This window comes from Peromyscus leucopus, chromosome 20 (genome assembly GCF_004664715.2).
Source record: "Peromyscus leucopus breed LL Stock chromosome 20, UCI_PerLeu_2.1, whole genome shotgun sequence".
Taxonomy (NCBI): Eukaryota; Metazoa; Chordata; class Mammalia; order Rodentia; family Cricetidae; genus Peromyscus; species Peromyscus leucopus.
Genome location: NC_051080.1, coordinates 54,690,721 through 54,713,841, shown reverse-complemented (window position 1 = coordinate 54,713,841; position 23,121 = coordinate 54,690,721). Strand labels below are relative to the sequence as shown.

General features: G+C 34.5%; 1 protein-coding gene across 6 annotated transcripts in view; it reads left to right on the top strand.

Moving 5' to 3' along the window:
• Positions 1-23,121, top strand: part of Csmd3 (CUB and Sushi multiple domains 3) — a 1,154,880-nt gene that overhangs the window by 854,895 nt on the left and 276,864 nt on the right. For all 6 annotated transcript variants that reach the window (XM_028867965.2, XM_028867960.2, XM_028867959.2 and 3 more), the window contains 3 exons: positions 3,637-3,828; positions 8,513-8,639; positions 10,279-10,481. In XM_028867965.2, coding sequence (XP_028723798.1) covers positions 3,637-3,828; positions 8,513-8,639; positions 10,279-10,481 — 522 coding nt within the window. The remainder of the gene's footprint in view (positions 1-3,636; positions 3,829-8,512; positions 8,640-10,278; positions 10,482-23,121) is intronic.

The window sequence follows — 23,121 nt, the reverse complement described above, 5'->3', positions numbered from 1 at the left end:
CTAGACAATAAACTCTCACAAAATTGTTTAAAGTAGATTTTATTATGATTTGCACATATAAAAGCATGCCAATTGTGCTCTATTGCCAAGATACAAGAATATACAAAAAATGTTATGAGAATAACTTGATTAACATATTAAAAGATTTCAGGGAAAAAAGACTTGGGAGAATAAAATGGGAGATTTATTTTATTTTATAATGTTTATTTCTTAAATGCTATTATTATTAATATGAATCAGCTAATACGGCATTGGTATTCAGGAATGCTGCCCTGAAAGAAATGAAGTACAATATTAGAGTATGATAGTGTCAATGCAGTTTATTAAGTATTTTGACAAAATGTCATAGATTTCAAATGATACCTTAAAATAAATCAGAGATAAACAAATCTCTTCAATGGTGACATAGGAGGATGAGCTGGCAGCTTCAGATACACAGAAAATCTGAAGCGTTTAGACAATGTTAATTATAAGTTCAATTCATGCTCTACAAATTTTTGTTTCATCGCAGTATTAAATTTTCCTAACCATGGTGAAGATTGGTCACATATATGATGCTTCATTCGAGTCTTTATGAAATTGTCAGTTTCTAGCGTCTGAGCCCTCCATGAAAAGACTGGCAGCTGAGCTGTTTTGTAAACTTTAAGACGGTTCTGAATATTTACGAAAGAGCAACAGTGCGCCTGCCCAATTGAACTAAATGATGTTGTCCTCCACAGCTTACACAGTATTTATTGTCTGCCTGCCTTTCCCTCCACAAAGACATGCTTTATAAAGTGTCTTCATTTGCAAGCATCTCCGTTCTGTGTCGTCACCTCCAACCCCCAATCACTTTTACAGAATGTGCACATTGGGGAAAAAAAATGAGTTTGATAAGAAATCTTGAAAACAATGTTTGGTTTCCAGTTTGATTTGAAAAGAAATCTCTAATAACACTGGAAAGGGGCTGCATCTTAAATCCCCGACAGAAGAATCTAGTCTGGTAGGAAGAACACCAACTTGCTATTTTTGATCAAAGCCACTTTAAATATGGTATTAACTATGTAGATCACAGAAAATTAAAGTGTACCTGAAAACACAGTGTTGACTTCTGTGGTATCTTATTTGAAGTATTCATTTCCTTGACTTTATGCAGTAGATTCCATTATACCTGCCATGGTGTGAGTCAATGACAGCTGCCCTCTTTTATAATCCTCCTTGAAGATGCTTACATTTTCAACCAAATGAGGCTGCCACAGGCTAATTCATAAAGAGAATCCTTGAAGCTTTTATTTTTTTAATTTTATCTCAAAGTTCTCTTTTGAAACAATCTGTTTGGCTTTAATTTACTTTCTTGTTGATATTTTTTTTCTCTAAATCCTTTTTCCTTGACATCATTGGACATCTGATGTATGCCAAGATTTATCCTGGGTAGTCACTGTAGAAAGAAAAAAGAAATAATACCAGACAATAGAGAAGTAAATAAACAAAAGTTTATATATGAATTCAAATATGCAAAACTGTCTACTGGCTTAAAGGAGAAAGGAATCATTTAAATCCCCTAGGAGAGACTAGGCCCCTTGGTCCTCATGTTTTCTGAACCTACATCAGTGATAGGAGTAACTCAGCACTTGGAGCTATACAAGATTTATGTATATAAACATAAGCATTAAATTTGTTCTGACACTTTAGAAATTCAATAGTGTGAATTAAGGATTTGACAGTGGTGATCTAATGTATGTTACTTTTCTGACTGGTATTAAGACAGGGAATTCTGACAGACAGTGGTGTCATACACCTTTAATCATAACACGAGGGAGTCAGAGGCAGATCTCTGTGCATTCAAGGCCAGCCTGGTCTACAGACCTGTCTTCAAAAACCAAAAACAAACAAAAAAATCCAAAAGCAAACAAAAGAAATAACAAAAAAAAAATTAAAACAAAACCCAAAATAACAACAAACCAACAGGGAATTCCTATTATCACTTGCTGTGATTCAGTAATTTAAAACATTGCTAAAGTTCTCTGGAATCTATTTACTTACATTTACTGATTCAATATCAAGGGTGTTCATTAGTATAAATAAAAAGCAAATAAAAGACATATTAGTGAGGTCCAGAAGGGCTCAACAATTATAGTAGTTGCTATCCCCACAACCCTTCTAGGATGTGAATGCATTCACCAACCAGTAAGCTCTCCAAGTCATTTTGTATAAGATTTTGTTGGAAATTCCAATGCATAAGCCTGAGTCATTATGTCATTGTCCAATGGAAGCTCCATAGACCTTCACCTCAACCTCTTTCTCTTAGTATGTGAGGGACTGTAGCCACTGAAATTTTTGATACCTTAGTCATGTGATCAGTTTCTTTGGCAATCAGTCTCCTTTCATTTTGAGGGAGAAGGCAGATCTAAGCTTAAAAACATGACACATTTCCATCTTATTATTATTCACAGAGAAAGAATTCAGATACAATAAGGAAGTAGAAGGCGATTTATTATGAAACATAATTAAAATGCACATCATAGCAGGCATGCAGGACTCCCATAATCCCCTTATCTACAATTATTGATAACAAATATTATGGGCAAGCTAGGTAGTGTAGGGGGATTATTCATGAATTAAGAATGTGAAAAGTGAGGAAATACCAAGAATAGGTCAGAATTTTGCCAAGATTTATTTATTTATTTATTCCCCTTCTCTATCATATGGCAAATTTTTGATGGGAAACATCAAATTTGCCAGTCTGATGATGTGGAACCGCTACCGTAGTGGGCAAAACACAGGTAGTCATGGTCGGTCAGACAAGGCTGGTTCCGAGGATCCTGGATGCTTTGTGCCAAGACAAGAGTAAACATGTGTTTCTTACTACCTTAGCTCCTTTTCTGTTGCTGTGACCAAAGGCCATGGGGAAAAGTAACCTGAGGTACCAAAGGCTTTATTTGGGCTAGTCATTCCAGGTGGCAAGTGTTAGTCAATGAAGGGAAGAGGGCGAGGCATGCAAACTGGCTGGCTGACTGTGTTTCTTGAACAGCAGGAAGCTAGGAGAGGGTGTCCATCGCTGGTGGCACACTTCCTCAGAGCATTTGTACCTACTAAAGGCTCCATAACCTCCTCCAATAGTCCCATCCACTGGGGATCAAGTGTGCAACTACATGAACCCAGATATTAATCTTTTTTGTTTGTTTGTTTGTTTTTCAAGATTAAAGACAGGATTTCTCTGTAGAAATCTGGCAGTCCTGGAATTTGCTTTGTAGACCAGGCTGGCCTTGAACTCACTAAGATACACCTGCCTCTGCCTCCCATGTGCTGGGATTAAAGGTGTGCACCACCACCATCCAGAGATATTAATCCTTTTTAATGAATTACTTAATCTAGTATTAATAATAACACTTTTAAAGCCACCAGGAACGTGATAGTATTTACCATTACACAGATATGTAAACTTTATAACTGATAAATTCTAATAAAAATCCCATTAAAAAAAAGTTCCAGCAAAAGCTTTCTGTGCTTATTAAATGTTAACAATGTTAGATATGATAGGAGGAATTCAAGCAGGGAACGCAATCCTATTTGAAGGGATAAATGAAATAAACGATTTTGCAATCTCAAATTATGTTTCAAAATATTTCCTTTAAGCAATGTATACTGTTCCCCCAGGTTTTGAACTTTCACATTGTGAAGACCCAGGCGTGCCACAGTTCGGCTACAAGATCAGTGACCAAGGCCATTTTGCTGGCAGCACCATCATCTACGGATGCAATCCAGGCTACACTCTCCATGGAAGCAGCCTTCTCAAGTGTATGACCGGAGAGAGAAGAGCCTGGGACTACCCTCTGCCTTCCTGCATTGGTAGGACGCTCTTTCAGATTTTTGTGGAGTATATAAAATCACAGCTACATGAAACAGCCAAGCTTCAAGGAATTCCTTCCACATACAACTCATAAGAAGTTATAAAGCTTAAAATCACCCCAAGGAAAAGTGGATTATAAGATTTCTTAATCTGACTAAGGTGCATAGTTTGGGGAGTTGCTATGTCTGTGTGAAGTTATTTTGTTTCTGCTTTTGATTTTAAAAAACTGACTTGTTTCAAGAATGTTAAGTTTTTATCATGTGCATTTTATTGAATCTTATTGATCAGCTTTGTTTTGATTTTTTTTAAAAAAAAGTAGTGCACATTTCTGAATCAAAATGAATATAAAAACAAGAAATTGTTCTCAGTAACTTCAAATGCATCTTTTATGTGTAAAGGCCCCTTTGAAAAATATTAGAAAATATATTGGTTTTCTTATGTATGAACAGCATGAAAATAAATTGCAGTATGAAAAGTTCTGTGACATTCATAGATAAGATAAATCCCTACCTGAAGCTAGAGTGATCATTACATATCTATTTTGTATTGGTTTGATATCATTTTATTCCTATTATAAAGCAGTTAATAAATTAGCATAGGGAGTGGGAGTATGGATATACATATATCCATAGATATTCATGTGATTCATGGTTCAGAAAGATTAAATAGTTTCATTTGAAATAACAGGAAAATAATGTGTAAGAAAACCCTAAATCAGCAGAAGGTAAGAGAAACAGTTATTGCCAAGCAATTTCTGAGTGCATTTTGCCAATGCGTATAAAAATTGATGTGAGCTTTTCAAACAGAGCTTTACTGAGGTTTTATTTAAATTCACAAAACTCCATGCATATTTAATCCTTTGAAAGCACAATGCATTAGATGTACTTTTGTATTTTCTGAATGTTTATTAAAACATTGATTCCCAAAGAGACAAACAGGAGTTTTATATAAACCAGATATAATCACAGTCTTTTATTGTCAGATGGCATGTGAATTTTTGGTAGATTATGGAACTAAGATCTAACACAATAATCAATATTAAACAACAAAAGCCTGAAAACAAGCAATAAGAGCAATAATCAGACCACCTGCATGGGATATAAAAAATGAACCTCTGACTATAAATATATGATATAGTTTCAGAACAAAAACATTGAAGACTTTTAAAAAAATCACAAAACTATGCACTTATAAATACGGTTTTCCATATTGTCCTTCAAAATTAAATTAATATATTTTCTGAGTCTTTTAAGCTAAGATGAAACCATTTTCTAAAGAAGATTTTAATCAAATAGAAAGATAATTAGTCTGAGATGAGAAGACTTTTAATTGTGCTCACCGCAAACTAATGCTGTTAATATCTAAGCCACTGTTGTGCCTTAACAACTTCATAGGAAGGATAAACTTTTAATGACAGAGGATCAAGTTAAGCAAGTATAAAAGGAGGAACACATAGTGTAGTATGCTGGTCATGTCCATGGAAACAGATAATGAAACTCTGTTTTCATGATGCTCTTCATTGATGACCAATAGCTAGACCACCTGATCTAAAATTATAACTTTCTTCTCATTAACCTTAAATATCTATTATGGCTCTGTTTGGGGCTCTGTCAAATACAAAGATTTTTTTTTTTAATCAATCATTTGTGTATTATCTAGGCATTATTTTTCTGAAATGTGTAAGTTAAATCAAACAAATTTTATCTTTCTCTTTGAAACATGTGCTTTAAGAATATAGGCCCAAATGTTAAGTCATATCATACAAGCACATTTCAGACTAAAGCACAAAGTGATATTTGCAATTAAAAAAAAAAACTGTAGAAAAGTTCATTTAAATTCAAGATGCAATATGGTATATAAAACAAAAAAGTACTTAAAAGTTATTTATCTTAAAAGATAAATGAAATATCAATGCTGTTTTCAAAGTAATATATGCCTATCCTATTGATAAATCAAAAAGACATGAAAAAGAAGAAATGTCCACTACTTATTGTACATTATGCCTGACTACTAATTGTGGTAGGTTATCCAAACATGTTGTATTTAAAAAAAAACAGACAAATGAAATGATAACTATGCTGGTTAGTTTTCCAAACTTGACACAAATCAGAATTAATCTTATTTGAAGATCTGCCTTTGTCAGGCTGGCCTGTGAGTATAAGGAGGGGGAGTGTTTCATGATTGGTGATTGAAATGGGAGGTTGCAGGAACAGATGGTGGATGCCACATCTGAGCAAGCCCTGAGATGTTTGTTAAAGCTAGCCGAGCAAGCCATAAAGAAGAAGCCTGTGAGCAGCATCGCTAACCTAACTCATGTCTGCTTCAGATCTTGTCTCCAAGTTCTTGCTTGAATTTCTGCCCTAACATCCCTGAATCACACTGACTTTTGACGGGGGAAGTACAAGCCAAATGAACCCTTCCCCTCCTAAATGTGTCAGAACATCACAGCTATCCAAGAAAACGAAGCCCGTGACCCAGTTCTTAAGCACTAACAGTCTTTTACATAAATATCACCTCTTATAAAGATGCTATAAAATAATAATTCCTAGACCTTTGTGAGTGTAAAGGTCAAGATTCCAAAGTGGTAAAGCCAGGAGAATTCCTCCCTGCCTTACTCAAGGTACTTATTCATTTCTGGGAATTGATAAATGCATTTGTGTGGGCTGGCATGTTCAGTTGAGAATCCATGGGGTAGATCAACAGGTTTCAAACTGATAAAGGAACTAGTTTCAAGAAAAAAAATCTTTGTTTTCCTGAAAAATAATTTTTCTCCTAAGACCTTCCAGTGATGCAACGAGGACCATGTGAATGAGTTTTCCAGTGTAAACTGTTACTCAAAGTAAACCAATTTTAGATTCTAACCACTGTTTTAAGTGCTTATATACCTACAGCAATTGACTAAATAAGTTCTGTAGCCTACTTGACATTTGAATTAAGAATCAGAGTACTGCAATATAATATCTAGATCTGTAAAACAACTGTATATATGGAGAGAATAAACTTAAGCTATTAATGTGTTGGTGTCACCAGAAATAAAAACCTCCTCATTTGGGTCATTTTTTCCCAATAATACTAATAACGCTAACAGAAACAAATTTCAATTTGTATAACACACAATTAAAACAACAGAAAATAACCAAGGTAAATGGTCCTGAGTTGTCAGGGGAAAGGAGGCATTCATGTGACTTTTTTTTTGTGAGAGAAAATGTCAGATACTGAGATAAAAATAAAAACTTTGAGGTAATTATTACAATGTTGTAAAGATATATTAATATCTTTTTAAAACAAACACTCTTATACTACTTTCAAAGGTATTTAAAAAGTTTTACAACTCTGACTTTTAATCAGATTTCATTGGCTTTATATTGTCAGATATATATGGTTAGAACAAGAATGAAGGTACACTTAGAAGGAAAGATTTATATACAATTCTAGACTTAGCCACAATTGAAAGGATGATAAGCAACAATTTCCAATATGAAAAATTTCCATGGGCCATATACCATTTATTCTTCAACAATTGGGGGGTGGAGGGTTGGTTTGGTTTTGGTTTTTCAAGACGTTTTCTCTGTGTAACAGCCTGGTTGTCCTGGAACTCACTTTGCAGATCAGCCCGGCTTTGAACTCATGGAGATCCACCTACCTCTACCTCCTGAGTTCTTTCACACGTCACTCACAAAGTTGCTTTCATTTAGATTGTCTTTTCACATGTGCAAGCTCTCTCATTCTTATTCTCCCATCTTTATCTCATTCTTTTAAAAAATAAATACAAGAAATTCTTCAGGTTTTTAAGTAATTTTTTATATTTATTTTACTTGGAGAAGAAGAATGATTTGTAGAAATCTTAAATATATGATGCATTGTGCAGGGTTTCCTTGTGACTGAAGTTTAGACATGCAGATCAATGTATTTCTACATAGTGCCTAATGCCCTTGCCCTTCTCTTTGTACAGAAAGTTCTTCATAAATTGTTGCCTTGTGAACGTAAAGCTACTTCAGACCTCCCAGTAGTGTTAATAGTATAAAACATAGAATGAATCTCTCAAAAGAGAAATTACTAATTAGTTTATATGACAGTACTTACATTTTAATTCAATAAATTGTATAAAAATTAGAGGCTGTATTCAACCAAAGCTATGCTACTTTATTTCACTGAAGTAAAGAATCCAATGGAAATGGCACTTTGACTTCTAAGACATTAAGAAGGGAAGAGGTTTAGAATGGTTTGAAGAGGAATAAAAGGACAATTGAATTTGGAATGCCTGAGGGAATGAGTTTTTCTCAGAGGTGGGGTGCAAGATGAATTATTCACCCGGCTATTCACTAGCACTGAGCAACTTGCCATCTGTTTCCCTCATAACATGATCATTATTTAACAACACATCTTGAAATGCTTTGAAGCCAAGTACACAGATTTTGAGTGTGTCCTTCTATTTATTCCACAATTTGGTTTGTTTTCAGTCTTTTATATGATCTGAGAGACAGTATATTATTTTATTATACTCATATTTTTGCTTCAATTGAAACTTTAAGGAAGTTTATATAAACATTTTTACTTTCAAAAAGATTGAGGGTAAATCTTTATTTTCCTTAATGTGAATGTACATAATCTTGAGAAACTTGTATATTGCATTGAAAAGATTGGTAAGAAGTTTTGACTTGAAATGTTCCTATATTTCATCAGCTGAATGTGGGGGTCGTTTCAAAGGAGAATCATCAGGAAGGATCCTGTCACCTGGCTATCCCTTTCCATATGATAATAACCTTCGCTGCATGTGGATGATTGAGGTAGATCCAGGAAACATTGTAAGGTAAATAAATTTCACTTTCTTCAAATTATTAGGGATTTTCCTGATCAGCCTCCATGTAAATATAGATCAATATCATTAATTTTCAACATGCTTAACCTTCATAAAGGAAAACAAGTTCTTCCTGTGTTGTGGGATGTTCTGTAAGGCAAATATGTTAATAAATAAAACACTGATTGGCCAATAGCCAGACAGGAAGTATAGGTGGGACTAACAGAGAAGAGAACTGAAGAAACAGGAAGGGAAGGGAGAGACTGCAGGAGTCACCGCCAGGACAAGGAAGATGTAAGGTACCGGTAAGCCACGAGCCACATGGCAAAGTATAGATTTATAGAAATGGGCTAAATATAAGAGTAAGAGCTAGACAAGGATAGGCTTCAGCTAATGGCCAAGCAGTTTAAATAATATAAGCGTTTATATGTTTATTTTATAAGTGGGCTAAGGGACTGCCGGGGTTTGGCGGGACCTGGAGAGAAAACTCCAGCTACATTCCTGTGCGTGAAATAAGAAAAAAGTCATTAGCATGCATTACTTTTTCCTAGGCTGCTGGGATAACTGTACAGGAAGCTTTCATGGATAGAATGGGGCACCAAAGTTGGGACTTTTTTTTTTTTTTTGATGTTTCTTATAATCTATGCTCTTTCATTTCTCAATGGTTTAAGATACTGGGTCCATCATAAGAATACAAAGCTGGGCTCCCTCACTAATGTGAAGAAGAAACATGAATGTAACGGGCCTTGACAGTTCCTGTCTTCCCTGGTTGTGGGCACATTTCTGAAGAGTCTGCTTTCTAATCCTTTAATTGTTTCCTGCTCATTTCCTCCTGAGTTTTGATAAGAAGTTCACACATCTTCAGGTCGCAGCAGCCTAAGAAATTCCAAACCATTGGCTAAGTCCACAGATTAGGTCTCACAGGCTTTCAGTAGCTCCCACTCCAGCTTTGCTTTTTGGACTTTGGGTATAAATTAATAACTGGACCACTTGCCCTTGACATTTGAACTAGTTACTTCACTAGAACTCACAATGGTATTAAAAGTAGGGAGGGCTTTAAAGGAGCATGAAAAGTGTGCTAATTGATGTAAATGAAATTCAGATAGGTTTCAAGGTGGTGGACTCCACTGAATACAGTATGAACTGCTGCTGCATTGCTTCTGTAAGAGAATGCAAAGAGCGCAGAAGAGAATATGGTGGATCTATCAGCTTGCAGATCCTTAGTATAGCTCATACATAGTTTTAGTTAAGTATAACAATTATTACTCTTAACAAATTTCACAAGACTCTGGGATATTTTAATCAACAAAGAACATTTGGTATTATTATGTAACCACTACTGAAAACTGTGACTGGTCACATGTCAAGCATAAACAGATACCAAGTCTAGCTAAGTTTCACAATGTTACCAAAACTAACTGATAATCATTTTAAACAGATTAGACATAAAGTAGAAATAATGTATTTAATGCCATTCTTAGGAAGTAAATTCTTCTGTTCACAAATATTTTTTCAGGTGACACAATTTATTCTTTAATTTTAAAAAAGGAGTTTCAGAAAGTTAAAGCAACAATATGTGTTTGTTCTATTCTGTTATTAATATGGTTCTTTTCCTTATTTAAAATAATCAAAGTGTATGGTTCTCCCACAGCCTACAGTTTCTTGCTTTTGATACTGAAGCATCACATGATATACTCCGAGTTTGGGACGGTCCACCAGAAAATGAGATGCTATTAAAAGAAGTTAGTGGATCTCTTATTCCTGATGGGATTCATAGCACTCTCAACGTAGTGACTATCCAGTTTGATACGGACTTTTATATCAGCAAATCTGGATTTGCAATTCAGTTTTCAAGTAAGCTTTCTGTGTTTGACTTCCAATTGCAAAAAGAAATTATGTATTTTAAGCATAAAATTTTACTATTATGCATTTTATTTTTTAGTATAATTATTGTTAAATATAGATTCTGATCTTCCTATTTCACAGCAGAAGAAAGAAAATGCACTTGGGGAAAAAAACTGAAATTAACTGTGTATATTAATTGCCAGGTTTTTGCCCCTGACTAAGCAATAATCCTTAAAATAATAATATTGTTAAAATAATTCAACTAAAGAAATAATTATATCACAAAGTCTTATATATATTGAGCACCTGTAATTCAAAATGCTTAGGACCAGTATTTCAGATTCAGAAATTTTATTAGTTTTTAGACATCTAAATTAACTTAGTGAGATATTTTAAGAATGAGACAGCAGTCTGAATATAAAATTCATTTATGTTTCATATATACTTTAGAAATGTGGCTTTAAAATATTATCATATAACTTATTTGTGCATCTGCCCTTCCACTGAGACTAATTATATGGCATCAGATATTGAACTTTCCACATGTGAAACATAATGCTTAGTCCAGTTTGGTTTACTCAACATGAAATACCATAAGATTGTAATATTTTAAAATAGAAAATAAGTGAATTTTTTATATTTTTTATTCTGTAAATGATATACAACAATGAATTAATTAATGGAAGAATATTATTTACAATATTAATATAGTATGCTAAGAACACATTATATAATGCTATATATATTTAATGTATTATCTGTTGTATGAAAATATCAACATACAAAATAATATAAAAATAATTCTATAATAATATAGTTAATGTAATTACTAACATAATGACTGATAAAATACATTATTTTATTTTATTATTTATATTTTGCTTATATATTTTTTAATTTCTTATAGATTTAAAGATAGGAAAAAAGAGTAGGGACTGGTGGGTAGCTCAGTGGACGAGGGCCCTTTTATGTCAGTATGAGGACTTAAATTTGCATCTCCAGCACCCAGAGGAAAAAGCAGCAATGGGTTCATCACCACTGCGGCATCATTGAAATAGGGAACTTCCAATTCTATGAGAACATTCAAAACTCCAGTCTCTAGCAGTTTTGTTTATTTTTCCTTTATCTTCTTATTCATGTCTACTACTTCATTTTTTTCTTCTTATATATTTAATTTTTTAAAGTGTGGGTAAGATGTCAGAGAAGTGTTCATCCCTCATTTTTTCTGATGGTTGTTTGACAACAGCTTTGATTTCTGTACTTTAATCATGCAGAGTGAGCCGGGCAGTGGTGGCACACACCTTTAATCCCAGCACATGGGAGGCAGAGCCAGGCGGATCTCTGTGAGTTCCAGGCCAGCCTGGGCTACAGAGCAAGATCCAGGATGGGCACCAAAACTACACAAAGAAACCCTGTCTCAAAACACTAAATAAATAAATAATAAATAAATAAATAAATATAAAATAATGCAGGGTGAATGTTTTAAATGGCTACTGTGATGGGGTTCTGCATATACTAACATAAAATATGCTTAGATTGATTATCTGTGACTTAAAATGCAGAAGTCTAGTCTTTCCTGGGGATTTTGTATAAAATTTTTCTTTGCGAAATGAGTGGTTTGTTTTTATATGTGTTGGATTTGTAGGTGTAGAAACATCATGTGTCATACTTGACATAAATGACATGAAGACATGAGTGAATCTGCCTCTATAGTAGATGATCAGATTATGTACTACTACTTGATTCTCACAATTCACTTATTAAGGGCACACAGAGTATAAATAGATTATGGATGACACGAATTAATGGAATTAGATCCTGAACATCTTTTGTAATGCACTTGTTTCCGGGCTTCCAAAGTGTTAAGCTCCCTAGTGAGAAAAAAAAAAAATGTGCTTTTCATGAATGAAGTTTTGATTAGTGCCAAGAACCCCACTTTGTGCTTACTTTGCCCTTTATGTACAAGATCTCATTCATTTCCAACAACAGCTTTATAAAATGTCTCATAGCATCCAATTCACAGATAAGTGCACAGAGGCTGGACAGTAAATTGGTTTATTAACAGTCATATAACTAGCAGATATCTGGAAAGTGGTCCATGTATGTCTGAAAGTAGATGAATTTCAGGCTTAGTGAATAGGAAATGCTTAGCAGTTATTATTCTGTCATTGTTGCAGTGTATATTGTATATATGTAATATATGTCAAAAGAAACGGAAAATTTTCAGATATGCATTTCTAATTTCAATATAGGTCTTTCTATAGTCAGTTTGTCATCCTGATCATTTTTCAAGCACTCTGTCAGAGGAGAGAGAATGAAGCAAAGGAAGAGAGTATACTTGCCTGTTGGAAAAGGTCATTTGACTTTTGGTCTAACCATTTTGCCTTATGTTTTAGTTAGGCTTCCTATTGGGTTGATAAAACACCAGGACCAAAAGCAATTTGAAAAAGAACAGGTTTATTTTAGCTTTCAACTCTGAGTGAACGCTCCGTCACTGACACAAGTCAGGCTGTCACTCAGCAGGCCAGGGTTTGGGAGGCAGGATATGATGCAGAAGCTATTGAGGAAAGCTGCTTACTGGCTTCCTCCCCATGTCTTCCTCTCTCTGATTTCTCATACACCGCCAGAAAGCCTCCCCAGTGGTAGCACCAGAAAAAATAGGCTGGTCCATGCCATATCAAACATAAATCCAGAAAACGCCCTACTGACATGTCTACAGGCCAATCTCTGGAGGTATTTTCTCAATTAAAATTCCTTCCTCCCAAATAACCCTACCTTGTTTCAAGTTAACATAAAAACTGACAAGCACACCCTGTAAAATGGATGTGGAAACAAGGAATTATATAAAACAACCTGGAGTTATCAAAGTAATCAGGTGTATTAGAGAGGATGTGAATGAACTACAGGCTATGATCCACCGGTACAGGACAAAGTTAGCCTGCAGGTCATAACTGGCCACTTCAGAGCCCACTTCAGTCCCTCTTTCCTAGAAATCTATTCAGTCTACTCCTTCACTCACTCTAATACAGTCTGCTCAGGACCACATATTAAGCACATTAATCCTCTTATAAGTTTCCAAATGCAATTTCCCTTCATCCAAACAAATCTACACTCACATACCATGAGGACACACACACATGCATGTAAACAAACATGCACACACTCACCACACATTGCTCCCCCTGTTCTCTATCACCCGAACACCTTTCTCCTTACATGTTGCTGTTTCTGATACATTGTTCTTAAAATCTATTCATTCATCCAGACTTGTTATTAATATTCTTTCTTTGGAAAATATTCCTCTGACACATGAGCTTCGTTTGCCCTAGTTGTCATGTGTTTCAAGTTAATATCAGAATCCATAATTCAGCAGCTCACTTTTCCAGCAGGGTTTTAATTATGACTTTGCTGTTTGAAATATATTGTGAATTATTTTGTCTATGCAAATACCTATATAGAACCTAGATTTTGTTAGGAGCAATATATAATTCATTGACTATAACTGAGGTATTTTTAACTGTCAAAATTATGTTTAGTAAACATAAACCAGGACAGTCTAGAAAATCATAATTCATTGCCACATTTTAGTCTGTTTTTTTTAATGGAGCATCTTTTTTTTTTTTCTGCTTTGAGTGCTTTATGAGTCTGAACAAAAAGTAAAAACTCTTCAATGGAAGTGATTTCTTTGTACCTTTTACATAGCACCCAAATCTTCAACAGAGGAGTTCTGGGGTGGTTTATTGATGGTTTTTATCTGTGTTTTAGATAGCTTCCTGACTTTCATTCATACAGAATTAGATTATTAAGAAAGGCAAATTTTATATTACAAACTTTATCAAAACATTACAAATTTTATAATTACAATGACAATAGTAATACAGAAAGGGAAATCAAGTTAATAAAAAGATATAAAGGTCATAGATATACAATAATTTTTGTACACAATTGAAGTATTATTGTGTGAAAAAAGAGGGAACAGAGAACACACATGTGACATCCAGCTAATACAAAGCACTTCTGATTCATTCTAGTCAAAAACCACTCTTGAGGACAGATTCTGTCATTATTGTACCTGGAGAACCTCAACACGCCTTTTATTGGCTGACTGATCTTTAACACCTACCTCAGGGCCTGGCACTCAAGTCAGAAATATCACAGACAAAATGAAGGCTAAGTAACTTGCATCCATATTACAAAACGGACAACAGATGAGTCATCTGCTAAGCTGTTTCTTTGGAAGTACCCAGCTGACTTAGACACACAGGCAAAGGCATCCCATTGATTAAGTACTGAGAGACTTAGTGGGAGATAGAGTGGTGGACTGGAGTAAAGTTCTCATTATTAGTATAAGATATACAATCACATGATTTTTGAAATTTGAACTACATGATCACATAAATTAAAATAATATAAGTCTCTGATTCTTTGGAGCATCCTTTTTGTACCCTTCCCAATCTAATTTCCAACTTTTTTTTTTTTGCTCATTTAAGCAATCCCCGTAGTTCATTGAAAGACAGAGTAGTCAGTAATAAAGAGATGAGATAGAAAAAAAACAAGGGTCTTTAACCAAACACATAACCAGTGAAATTCATTTCACAGAACTTAGTTTAGAATGAATTTAACTGAAATGTGGGCTGAATAGCAACTTTACAGTCTTCACCACGCGACCATCAGCAGCCAAAACTTCTCTTTCATGATCTGTTCCTGCTTTGTAGATCCTGTCACTTTGCCTCTTGGTGTTATAATCTGCGAGGCACTTTTGCCTAATCAGAGCTACTTAAGGCTGACACTGCCACCTCATGCTGTCCGAAGCGCTGCCCTGGCTTCTCAGCAGTCAGCCTCTATATCCGCTACTTAAATGTCTAATCTGCCTGTCCTGTTCCACTTCAGTTCTACAGGGAGGCATCATGCTGTCATTTGCCCACAGAATAGTTGATTTTGACAGAGCATTTTCTCTGCTCCTCACTCTTTGACCTCTCCATTAAGAATCAGTACCTGCTGGGTAATACAAAACACCGAGGCTCATAACTTCTACTGTTGAAAATTCTCAAAGAAATGGATGGCTTCACTGGGGTGGGTGGAAGTCTGACAGCCTTAAAGGACTGCATGACACCACTGCCTTTGTTCCTAGCCTCATTATTGTTAGGTGCACTGGGTAACAGTCAACTTGACACTCACTTCATTATCCCTCCATATTTTTCTCCACACTTCTGCCTGGCTGGCTGTCAGAAGCAAAAGCTGCATATCACTTTACTGTTTAAAAGTATTTAATGCTTTGAGTTCAGGTTTAAACAGAATATTCTGGCATTAAATGTAAAACATCTCTACATTATGTACATGTTAGAGTTTGCTTTCTGTTCTGGTATAAAACATTGACAAATTCCAACCCCTGTGTCATGTTCTGACCATGAAAAGATTGCAGATTACAGTACATCACTGAGGAAAATCAAGGCAAAAACTCAAGCAGGAACCTGGAGGCAGAAACTGAAGCAGAGACCTTGGAGGAATGGCATTTACTGGCTGGCTTCCCATGGCTTCCTCTGCTATCTTTCCTATACAGCACAGGCCTATGTGCCTAGGAGTGGTACTGCACACAGTGGGCAATGATTAAGATGACCCACCAACATGCATACATATCAATTTAATGGAGGCAATGCCACAGCTGTGGTTCCCTCTTCCCATCTGTATCAAGGTGACACCCAGCATTAGCCATCACAGTACCTAGGCAACCGATCACCATCATGCTTTCACTATTAATTTATATATTCTAGCCATCTACGGTACTCTGGAAAGATAGTATATAGTCTATTTACTATTTTTCTTTTCTGAAAACCCTCTTCCAAAGCTTTGGAAAACTTATGCTCATATTCAAAATCTATAAATACTTAGTCATTTTCCAAATCCAGGTCAAACACATTTCTAGTATACATAAACTTCTAAACAGAATTAGTCACTACACTTACCATGTGCTGATACTATGCGCAGGTTGTATTGTAATTGTTATGTCCTGATTTGCTTATGATATTTGTAGATATGCTTATCCTAGAATAGTGACTAATTCAGTGTTTGTCCTGTATTTTCCAGTCTTAACAAAGTATCACTATCGCATTGCAGTTTTAAAATCTATCTTGTAGTGTGTGATCTATGTTTGTAGTACTCAGAGGTGTTATGATGTAACGTTAAAGCTGAAAGACAAATACTGATATCAGTATTTCCCAATCTCTTTCAGATGCCAATTAATTCACACTTTCCTCCCAGGACAGCATGTAGGACATTTATAAATAAAATTATATTTTTTCCAGATATGTACTCTATATAACATACTGATTATGGATGGTAATAGGAAAAGTATTTGACACCATTGCCCTGACAGCCAGTGTTATGACAGCCAGATGTGGCATAGACTCTATTGTGATTTGAAAGCTACACAAAGATTCTAGGCAATGTTTTGCAGAATTTGTGGAATGTTTTTTCCTAAAGTATATAGAAGCAGAGGCTAATAGTTGAATTGTATACATAAGTTTAAATGTGTGGTGAGTACATTTGTGATTTATTTTGTGAATTTAACAATGAGTTATTGCATCACAAAATGTTCTTACTGTTCTGTGATATGTATTTTGGTAATAATGAGATTTATAAGGCATATCTAATATTTAGTATATACCAAATATAAACTTCTTAATAATACTGATATCTGTGAGGAAGTGTGTAAGGAAAGTGAGTTCAGCTGAAGGGGCTACCATAAGAAGATCAGTCAGTAATGACCAATGCTATTCCACAAACCTATACTGACAAGCTTGAAATGAAGCTACAAAGACAACAAGAATGGATTTTGAACAGTCTTGTTATTACCATTTATAAACCCAAGTATTTTTTTAATCTAGGAAGATGATATATGAAAAAAATAACACAATCCCACATAGCTCCATTAAAATAACACTTTTAAATATATATTAGACTAGCAAACATAAACCGATTATTTACTAATGAAATAAGAAATTAGTGTAAGGACTGGAGAGACGGTCATTGGTTATGAGCAATAGTTGTTCTTTCAAAGGAACTGAGTTACATTCCCAGAACCCACAGGGTGGATCACAATCATCTGTAACTACAGTTCCAGGATAGCCTTCTTCTGACTTCCATGGGCAAATGTAATACCCTAAATTAACCAGTAAGCCCCACATGCTCAGGGACCTGGTAAGCTGGTACAGATACATGCATGCAGGAAAAGCATAATGCACATAAAATGAAATAAATCTTGAATAAAATCAATTAGTGCGATATTGAATTATATATGCTCTAGAAATATTTAGCCCTTGATTGCCTGGCCCTTGAACAGGATATCATGAAAGTGGGAATGTGTAGAACAGCGATGCCTTTACTTCATTGCATACCAGAAGTAAAGGATAAATACAACAAGGCCAGGACAAGGTGTAGCCCCAAATCATGCACTCAGCAACAAGCACGGCTTTGTCTCTAAAGTGTCCAGCATCTCCCCCAAGTCACACCACCCACTGAGAACTTGATTATCAATATATGATCCCAAGAGAGACCCTTGATATTCAAATGATAACATTCCATCCTTATCTCCAAAAGTCTTTCACCATCTCATAATGCCCATTTCCAAAGGCATCCAAGTCTTAGCATTATGCAGAAGTCCCACTTAAAATCCTCCTCTGACCCTGACAAAAACTTGTACATATAAACTCCTATAGAACTTGATGGAGCCATTTTCCTGGCACCCTCTAACTCTCATTACTGTTTAGTTTCACCTGTCTTTGAACATGGGCAAAACATAGACAAATCTTTCCCAGGACATAGCGTACATGGCCTCCACCCAGCTACTCACAGAATCTCCATTCTTAGCGGAAACACTGAATTTAGGTTCCTAATGTCTACCCATTCTTGCCAATACTTCCCTTTCTTTAGTGTTATTCTGATAGTTATCAGATCATATATTCTCATAATTTTGTACATGTCCATGTTGGTCACTTCTTCAAACATACTTTTGTAATTTGTATGTCCTTCTAAGTTGCATGCCTTTTCAACTCAAGTCCATGTTTTTAGTTGATATATAGTCTAAAGTGGCGTCAAACTCAGTAACTTCCCACAAAATCCATTAAATCCAACCTTCCCAAAATATTAATATTCTACTTAAAATCTGACTTATATCATCATCGATAAGTTGTAACATAAAGTTAATTTCTCATACAGGTAAGATAAAAAAAAAGTCTCCAATATTTTGAATACCAAAAAGTTACAGTATTGCTTGCATTCTAACTTTGATTCTGGTATTAATGGGATTGAGTCTATATTATCTTCCATTGCTGTGTATCTTTTAACTGCAAGGATATTACTTGGTTCAATAATTATTTGCTGAAATATATGAAAGTATATGAATTCATGAAGATGTTTATGTGTACTGGGAAGTATATTAAAACACCAGCTTTGGGCTTGTTTTTCCATAATATGCATTAAACAGCTTTGATTCTCTCCTGTCGTACCCCCATGCATCTTAACCCAACTTACTACATCATTTATGTATCCTTAGAACATATTGTGATTCTGAAAGAAGTCACATATCTGTATAGCTGGCAAACTATGGACTTTATAATTCTGCTGAATATCCTTTATAAAACTGATGGATCGTGCATAAAGCAAATGCTCAACCAAGATAAAAATTTTTTAGGGAAAAATCTGCGTGTAGGTCCCTATCTGCATCATAAATATTTTCTGATTGATTATACTATGGATAGGATTTCTCTTCCTGGTTAAGGAGTCCATTTAGCCAACTCACCTTCATTATAGAGGACAAAGTATAAAGTATATTGTCAATTTGTAGTCAACACAAAAAACATGGAAGACAGGAAGGAAGGTAAGGTGTTATGAAGGCCAAATTTGATCTATGACCTTGTGGAAGTCACTTGAAGAATTGTGAATGTATATACTACAAAATTAAAATTTATACCAAATGGTTTTAAACTTTCATTCGAAGATCAACAATTTCATAAAATTGTGTATATAACTGTGACATTGGAACCATAGATTTTATCTAATCCTGGGAAAGACAGGTAAAATATGTCTATGCCAGCTTATCAAATAAGGGAGCAAAAATCTATAGAACTGAGACAAACTGATCAATATCCCTCTCTTTATGCAATACAGTCTACCTCCTGCATCTAATTGTGCTTCTTATTCAACTGCATGAAATGTAAAGTTGTGTCTATTTTAAAGGTCTTAAACAATTTTAGAACAAATCATCCAATACTTAAAGATAAATGACAAGCAAGAATCAAAAAGTGTTGTGAATGTGTTTATTCTTTGTTACCCAATGCATTTTCAAGATCTGAGCTGGGCATGGTGGTACATGCCTTTACCATGTCTCATGAAAAGAAAAAGAGAAGGGCATATCTGGAAATTTCCCAATAAAATTGCTTGTTAAAATATAGCTATAAAATTATATTACTTTGCAAGTCTATTTATTCAAACTACAGGTAATGAGAATGTTAAATGAAAAATGAAATAGATACTTGTTCTCAGCACAATAAAAGATATCCCCCTTTGAAAGTAACTCTGGCCATAGGGAATTTATTTCTTTTTGTAATGCCTAGAGAGAAAACCTCATTTTATTAGAACCAAATGCACCTATACCAGGAAAATTTGCTGTTAATAAAACAACAACAGAAAAGAGTCGGGCAGGTAGAGAAGCTAAGCTGATTAAGTATTTGTCTTAAAAGCACTAAGAACTCAGGTTGATACCAGAGTGCAAGTGAAAGTAGCCGGCATGTGGCATGTGCTTGTATTCCCAAAGATGGGGAGAAAGTGATAAGTGGATCCCTGGAGCTCACTGTTGGCCAGATAACCAACCTGCTTGGTGAGTGCCAGGCCAATGAGAGATATTGACTCAAAATGGAAGTAGATGATAGTTAAGGAATGACCCCTCCCCAGCTGTCTGGGTCTCTTCTGGCACAGGCCTGCACACCAACATGCAAATGCACCTGCATATACATGTGCATTTGTACAGACAAGAATATATACAAACATATACATAGAAACACAAAATTGTAAACTTTTTTTTTGTCCATATATAATCTATTTCTTATGTCAGGAATGTTCCTTTCTATTATGAATTCATTTTGAATGAAATTGCTTTTCTTTAGTCAACATTTTTTTTTTCAGAGCTGAGGACCGAACCCAGGGCCTTGTGCTTGCTATGCAAGCGCTCTACCGCGGAGCTAAATCCCCAACCCTAGTTACAACATTTTAAAAGGAAACTTGCAATGACCTCAATAGAATAAAAATTTCGCACAAATGCTATTTTGAATTTCATTTACATTTTTACTTTTCAACTCAGAATATAGAATATTTTCATATATTGAAAATATGTTGGTCATTGTAAGGTGAGGAATTTATTGAATATTTTGCGAAGAATTTAGACAGTTGTATAAAATATTCTACAACCCAGGGTATTTCTGGTCACTACCCATGTTAATATCAAAAAAGGACATACAGATGGTTTATTAGAACAAAAATGTGTTTCATAATTAAATATATAGAACATTAAGTAATTCAGAACAAAAATAGAAATTGCATGTTAATTCATTGTGAGTCAATATACTATTTTCTGATAACACTTTTATAGTTTTGTATGTAAGAAAGATAATAAAAAGCTTATTTGTATGAAACTCATATTCTATATAAGCTTTCTACATATTATGCTAAATTGCCGAAGTGCTTTATGAGAAGTTCCAAGACATAATCAAAATTTATATAATAGCAACAGAAGTGAGAACCACATTTAAAAATTTTAGAGTTGTGTGCTCCAATATAGAGAAAAATTAGTATTAAATAAAAACTACCAGTTCCTAAATAATGTAGTTAATTCTTAAATAAAGTTACAATATTAAATAATTGTTCATAATAATACTAATTATGTGACATTTTCTCACTCTTAAATGCCTAGCAGAAATAACATAACTCCTGGAATGGTTGTTTTTTTCATTTGTTCTTTCTGTTAATTCATTGGGAAAAAATGGTTGGTGCTAAAATGATTATAATTTTTCCTACTCACAAACACAGAAGGTAACCAGTATGAATCCAAACTTTGAATAACTGAAGAAAATAAAACAATAGCATTCCTACAAAGTAATTATTTCTGTGGGTATTTAACTAATTGCTTTTAGAACTCCAGTAGTTTCAAGTGGGGAAAAGAGTTCTTTGGTCTTTCATTAAACCTCCTCATACTCCACTGTGTTTTAAAACCTTACTCCTAATTTGTTTATTAACTGAGAGAAAATGGAACAGTAGGGATTTACCACCTCTTTCCTTTCAAGTCAATTAGACCTCCAGGCAAATGTATATTCTCACATAAGTCTCAGCCTAATGTGAAAGCTCTCTTATTTAGATAATTTGTCTCATTTTAATCATTAAGCTTAGAAAATTTGATAAGAAATACATATTTTACCCTCATGTTTACCTATGACCAGATGATTCTAGCTATTGCTTTTCAGTGTTTCTATCTGGTTCTGTACATACAAATGCATATGTACGAGTATAAATATAAAATGTATTTATATATCATATATTGTTATACATACTAGAATATCTATCATAAGCTTAACAAATTTTGTAGGTGTAGAATTACCATAGTAAGCCCCACCCAAAAAAACCCTAAAGTTTCCTGTTAATACTCATTCTTTTATTTTTCTTTTGAAGTCTGTTGCATGTTTTTCATGATACCACCCCTTCCAAGGAAAACATCTTAAGTGTAGATGTTGAATATATGTGTCAAAGATTCTTCTATAGTTATGTAAATCAAACTCATACCTTACTTCCCTTTTCTTAATATTCTCATGTAGGGATTCCCTTGTTAGTCTAAGAAGGAAATAATCTCTCCAGAAATAAGTGGCATGAGCTAGAGTTAATATTTTAAGACTGGATTTGAACTATTGCAAAATTTTCTAATTACAGATATAATATCTCTTCTGAAAATGTGTTAAGGTTTATTATTCTATGAATTGGGAAGAGGGGTGTTTGAGTTTCTGGGACAGTGGCAGTTAAAAGAGAACACTCTACTGTGTTATTTGTGCTTTGGGTTATGAAAGTAGACCAACAGGGGTTTAAGCTGTGCTATGCATCTTTAGTTCTGGTAAATTTAAGACAGCTTTTTTAACAGGCCTAAGCTTATCTCTAAATTGAGAACGTGGCAGCAGTTGGTTCACAGAAATCTTTTTTTTACTTGAGGATTAAGGGAATTGTATGTCTGAGGTCACTGGCCATTCCTCAGAAATGCTACTTTATCAGTAAAATTAATGAATATCTATGAGACTTTAGTATTCAACTAGCTTACTAAGAGACTAGTTCTAGAAGGCTATCTAGATTTTTTTATACTATTACCAGGGATTGGTAAAATGGTACCTGGAATCTTCATTTTGCAATTCTGAAAAAAGGCATATCAAATTAAAAGGTAACATTTTTCATTTCTAAAATCAGATATTTAAAAATTATTACTTTAAAATATGAACACAAAAATTTGTATAGTTGTAGATTGCACATTCATCTTGCTGGTATTGCTGCTTATCTGGGGGTGTCAAATTTAATACCATGCTGTCATTTTCAGTTTCTTCTTGGGAACATTGCCTTGATTCCT